Below are 6,000 nucleotides of genomic sequence, written 5' to 3'. Positions count from 1 at the left end.
AATTCCTTTGTGAGACCCACATTATAAATGAACAGCATAACTAAAGCTCAGATTGTTGATCATAATGTTCTTCCCACTCCAGCATCCTCTGCCTTTGCTCTGGGATGTGAGGGGCTGCAAAGATCTACCAATCCATATTTTCAGTCAGTTCTCTCCCCACATGTCCCCTGCAGAAGGGGATCAACCCAGTTCTTCTATTTATTTCAGTCCTGTTAGCCCCTCTGAGTAAGACACCTTTCCTGGAAGACTGTTCCTCTCATCACAGCCAAGCCCATTCAATGCTCGGGGAGCCCCCCACCCCGCCCAGATCTGCCCTGAGACAGGCTTACCTTAAGCCCAGATACACAGCTCATGATGTAGCTTGGTGCCATAGACCATGCTAGTTGAATGGAGACAGGAGAAGCCAGAGAACCAGCCATGCATAGCCCTGGGGCAGAGGGGATGACCTGTCTGCAAGAACCCCTAGCTTTTGCAATGGTAGAAACTAGAAACTGTCCTTGCCTGCAGCTGTCATGGCTCGGAGGCCCCCTACTACTCCTAACCCAGCCCAGAACAGCCCACATGCTCCTTTTGTACCAGTGGAACAAAGAAGTCTCCATCCTCAGTGTAAGTTTTACTCTTGCTTTATAGAAAATGGACTACTAGAAATACCCAGTGCCTTGGGTCTCTAGGGTCAACCATATCAGAGACCTAGGTTGGGACAGGGAACAAACGAGGGATGCAAACGAAGTAGAAGAGTCCTGGTGGCCTCCTTCCCATCCTTGGCAGTCAGGGTCAATGGAAAGGCAATGCAACTGCACTCAGGACCCCTGCTCAGCCGTGGTGGCCTTACATGGGAGGAGCAGGGAGGTTCTGCTCATTTGTTGCAGTGACATCTTCTTAGAGATGTGGAGGTAAGGGTGACATCTTCTTAGAGACTTCTCCCAAAGGCCTGAGGTTCAAGGGTCACCCCAGGGATGAGCAGCAGAGCCATAACCTTAGCTGCATCCAGGGTCACAGGATGGGATCTGAGCCATTCCAGTCCACAGAAGCCCCCTTCCACCTAAGGACAGAGCAACAGGAGGACAGTTAGAGCAGCAGGGGCCCAGGCAAGAACTCTCTCTTCCCCAGAGTCATCGAAAGTCTCACCTCAGAGGACTGAGGACTTCCGGTTTCATCCTAACCACTTTACCCTTCCATGTGTACACAAAATGCCACTTACCCTTATGAAACATGGATATTAAAAGACATTAGGTAGCAATGGAGAGGACACAGGGGGCAAGTGGTTTATCCATCTGTGTCACAGCCAACTCTGTGCTGGGCACTCTGGGCCCCCTGCTCATGTGAATGGTCCAGATATAGAGGCACATTTGGGTCCAGCCGCCTTCTAGAGGTGTTTTATAGTGGTCCCTTAGAGACACCTGTGGAGGACTAAGAAAGTAGATATCCTGAGGTGTCCAAAGTGCTGGAACCCAGAAAGGTGGGGAGATAGATGGTGAGGTGGGACTGGCGAGCAGAACATCACAAGGATTCTGGATTTTTCTTTAAGACCCACGGTGGGCCAGTGATCTGATTTGGGCTCACTCAGATCTTCCAACTTGCGTTCCTGTTTGCAGTCAAACTGCTGGTAGCTGCAAATGCCATATCTTCTCTTGTTGTGTATTTTCTACATTTTACACCATTTCATTTCTCTTCTAAGGATCACAGAGATTTCTTGATATTTGGAGAAAAAATTATCTTAATGTCAGCACTGTGCCTCTTGCTCCCATAGACAAGTTTGGTGCAAAACATTGTGCTTGCATACAGCTCATTTGGGAACAATTACTATCACACTTGCCTCGTTCCACCCAGGGTACTGTTAGGACACATCTCCTGGGACCAGTGGAGAATGTGTGAATGTCATGTTTATCACAGTCTTGACACAAGACACAGCCCTGTCTGACACTGTGCACCCCAATCAACAGCTGGAGATGTTTAGTCTGTGTATAAGTGCTGGCTTGTATCCTCTTATTAAAATGTTCTGCACAAAAGCTGAAATGGGTAGATGCTGGAAAACTTGCCTGGCCATGAATAGTAACCATGTTTTAGGGACTGTTTTCCAAAATTATCTTTGGGCTCCTTTCAGTGTGAAGTGTTGATATTCAGTGATACTGAGAGATCTCACCCAAGTGAGCTTATATAGCTTTTGGGCCATCAATCTTTCCTTCCACCATGAAAGCCTGAGAGTACTACTTCCTCATCCAGCTGCCCCTGCCCCAGCTCCTGTGGACACAGTGCTCAGAAGCAGATCTAGATATTCAAAAGTACATGCCCATGTTTGTTTAAAAAAGAAATCTTTTAACAATAAATGTGGGAAGTACCATCTTAATAAGGCCCGTTCCCAGCCCAATGTGTGACAAAAATGCACAATAACACTTCCACACTCATCAGTGAGCCTTGCCTCCCTTCAATGTCAAATGTCATCGTGTGAGTTGGAAACAGCAGCCTCACTCATTCCCTTGGATGTGAAATAATTAAGTCATTCTGTGGGCTCTGGATGCTTTGACCAGACTATTAGACTGTTTCCAACCAGTCTATTGGGTCTATTTCCCAAGCTTCTGCGTGTCGGGCTGATGCAGATGCTTTGGAGTTGAGCCACTTTGATGGAGTGTATCCACATCATAGCATTCATTTTCACTGCTTGATTAAGAGACACTGGGACTCTGTTTGGAGACAACTGGACATGCCATGGAGAAGTTAGTCTGCTCCGAGTTGACAACTGCTGGTACTATCTGATATCATCAGACTCCAGGGGAGCTAATACAGGTCTGACCAGCAGGGAAAAAGGCCACTACTCTGATTTGCACTACTGAGTGGAGACCAGAACAGTCTGGGGAGGCATCATGCCGACCCCTGGTTCCTAGGGGTTGGTTCAGTCTGCGCATCAACTGGGTTGACAGTACCTTAGCCATCTACAGCAACATAATGCAGTGTTTAATGGAGTCTCGCATGATACTTGAGATTTTCAATTTTCTATCTCCCCTCATTATCTTTGCAGTTTTGCAGTATATAATTTTAAAAAGCTCTTTTTTTATATTAAGATTTTGGGTAAGCATCAAAGTATCGAATCCAGCTCCCCAAAGGGCATCAGAAAGGAGAGCGACATTCCTGCCCCCAGCCTGGTTCCCAAGGTCCTTACCATGCAGCCTTTATCTTCCCCATTCAGGCAAGCCAAAATTCCTCCCCCGATCCCAATTTGCAAATCTCTCAGATCCTGGCAAAAATGGGGTTTGGCTTCAGTGCAGGGGTGAGTCACGCTCATCAGCTGCTAGACAACATCCGTGTCACACCAGTGTCTAAGTCTGCCTGTCATGCTATTGGATTTGTGCTAGATTTTGAGGCTATTTATGGAAATAACTAACTAGCCATCCCAGACAACAGGTGCAAAGGCAGGGAGATGCACTAGAGAAAAGCACTTTTGCAATGGTAAGAGAAAATCAGAGATGTTTTAAAAACTGAAAAGGCTGTGATAGGACAAGCACTGTTGTGAATGTCTATGAGTCAATTACAAGGCCGAGTAAAAAGAGCTCTGTGTATGAAACCAACAGCAATTAGCGATGGTGGTGACAGGGGAGGGACTGAATGGAAAGGCTTCTGAGTGCGCAGTGGGAGAGGCAGCCTCAAAGCCCTAGGCTCACTCATCAGAGTTAACTCAGGGGGCAGCCAGCAGCATGACAATTTAGGCATCTTTGCCATTTGGGACTGGATACGTCTTTGTTGGGGCATTTTCCTGTGCATTGTAGGGTGTTTAGCACCCTTTCCCTGGCTGCTGACAGCTAAAAATGTCTCTGACTACTAACTACCCCCAGAGATGTAAAATCACTCCACAGAAGTCCCCTGGCTTAGAGGTTGAGCTGGGTGAAAATGCTTGGTCTTTGGAGCCCAGTCAACCATGACACCATGGAGAGAGCCACATCATAACCTCAAATAAAGCCTGTTCCTCACTAAGGATGACAGTGAGGACCATTTCCTACCTCAACAGGTTTGCAGGGTTGAGGAATCTGCTTTATTTCATGGGGGAAAGGTTTCCCCCACCTATGGCCCTGGTCTTGTGCTCTCCACCTGTGTGCCATTCTCTTCCCCTGTCCACTGTGCTTCAGAATCAGATCTAGGATTCCTCCCGGCAGAAGTGATACCTGACTGTCGGGGGACACCTTAGCACCTGGGCCAGGCTCAGGGAAGAGCTGGCGTCTCTTGTCACAGGGGGACTGTGGCATGAAAATGCCCCTCCATACCAGCTACTCCTCTTGGACACCTGCTCTGAAGCCCACTGCCCTCTCATGCACCCATCAGAGAAGCCTGGGTCTTCAGTCACACTTCACTCTCCTTCCCTTTGACCACCTGGCTATGAAGCCTGCCCAAGGCCACAACCACTCTCTCGTGTCCCCAGCTCTGCTTCCTCCTGGGCCCTTCCCTACTTGGTACCATCAGATTCTTCTTGCTCCCTGCACTCCATTCCTTGTGTTCCCCAAAAGAGAAAGACTGTCTTCTGCTGCTCTTTTCTTGATCTCACAACAGCTCAGGGAAAGGGTGGTGATACGCAGGTGACATAAGGAGAAAACTAGGCCAGGAGCAGAACCCACACATGACAACCACAGAGCAAAGTCAGGGATGTGTTCAGGCAACAAAGCAGCAGTAAGGTCTGCTTGGTGTGGACAGCGAGGTAGTAGGGACAGTATGGGGGAGGATCACTGTGGTCAGGGAACCCCAGGAATGGTGTCAGTGGGAAATACCAGAGAGGGGACTCCAGGGACAGGGACACCACTGAGAGGGGTGGGCATTCTGTCCCAGGCCCACAAAGGCACTGATCCCAGCTGGAATTACATTTTTAATTTCTTGTCTAGGACTCCAAACAAAAACGTGTGGGCCCAGCTCCAGGCCTGGTTATGAGGTCTTGCCTCTTCTCTCTGGATGGCTGACAAACCTTTCATTTTCTCCCACTCCAACTAGGCTGGAAGCCTCAGAGGAGTCATTGTGTGTGTCCTGTTTGGAAATGACCCTAAAGCGGTCTGGTTTTGCTGACATGGGTAGAGAACTTGACAGGGGAGGGAAGGGAAGCGGACCCCACATTCCTGACACAGAAAAGGTAACAAGACACTCTCGAAGGCTGAGATGTGCGTCACACCAAAAAGTAAGGACAACATGGGGACCCGGGGATGGTTCTAATTAGGATGCTCTTCTCCGAAGGCAAAACCCAGTCTGGGCTTATGCAACGTCTCTATGGCAACAGAGCCAGGTGTCAGGAAGTCACGCTGTCCTCTCAGTGACCTTCCTCTGGGCTAGGACAGTGAGGCCCTAAGCTGCTCATGACCAGAGGTATGACTAGAGAAGAAACTCCATTCTGGAGATCCCTCACTTCTGTCTTTAAATGAAGGGGCCACACTAAGTGGTGTCTTAGGACCTTTCTGTGGATTCAGGCAAGTTGCCAGAAGGCCAAATGTGTGGTATGGGCTGTGCTGGGTCACGGCTGAGCCAGGGCTTCTTGCAGGGCAGCAGAGCTGGGCCAAGGGTGAGTGAGTGGTGAATCTTCTCCTGGATTAGAACAGGGTTGATTCTGAACTTGGCTTTGATTTAATCATAAAGTCTCTGAGAGTAACAGTCAATTCTTATCTAGTTGTTGCTTCCATGAAGTCCAGCTCAGGAGTTCACCAGAGTTGATGTGGTGAGAGGGAAAACCCAGCTGTTTCCCAAGTAGTTATCCAGTCACCCAGCTCATCTAGCAAGATGGACAAAATGGGATGGATGCACATTTAGCTGCATCTCACCAGGTACCTGAAATCGAACTTGGCCTTGAAAATGACCTGAGAATAGGCTATACGCCAGGCAGCAGGGCTCACCCTGGCCCCCACCCCCCAGGCCCCAGAGACAAGAACATTCCTTCCAGTGGGTCCCCAGTGTGACTTGCAGACCCCTTTCCAAGTGGCCCTTTGGAGCTATTTGAGAACCTGGGATGAAAACAAAATGCAAAGCCTTTGTAATCCA

The 6,000-nt window shown here is 48.8% G+C and overlaps 1 protein-coding gene across 2 annotated transcripts in view; it reads right to left on the bottom strand.

Moving 5' to 3' along the window:
• Nucleotides 1-607: 607 nt before the first annotated feature.
• Nucleotides 608-6,000, bottom strand: part of Mindy4 (MINDY lysine 48 deubiquitinase 4) — a 99,368-nt gene continuing 93,975 nt past the window's right edge. For both annotated transcript variants that reach the window (XM_013150492.3, XM_003467866.5), the window contains one exon: nt 608-1,042. In XM_013150492.3, the coding sequence (XP_013005946.1) occupies nt 994-1,042 (49 nt within the window). In that variant the 3' untranslated portion in view covers nt 608-993. The remainder of the gene's footprint in view (nt 1,043-6,000) is intronic.

The sequence above is a fragment of the Cavia porcellus genome, unplaced genomic scaffold (assembly GCF_034190915.1).
Source record: "Cavia porcellus strain 051 isolate PalLab524CR breed Dunkin Hartley unplaced genomic scaffold, mCavPor4.1 scaffold_2, whole genome shotgun sequence".
Lineage (NCBI taxonomy): Eukaryota > Metazoa > Chordata > Mammalia > Rodentia > Caviidae > Cavia > Cavia porcellus.
This window is presented reverse-complemented; position numbering and strand designations above follow the sequence as displayed.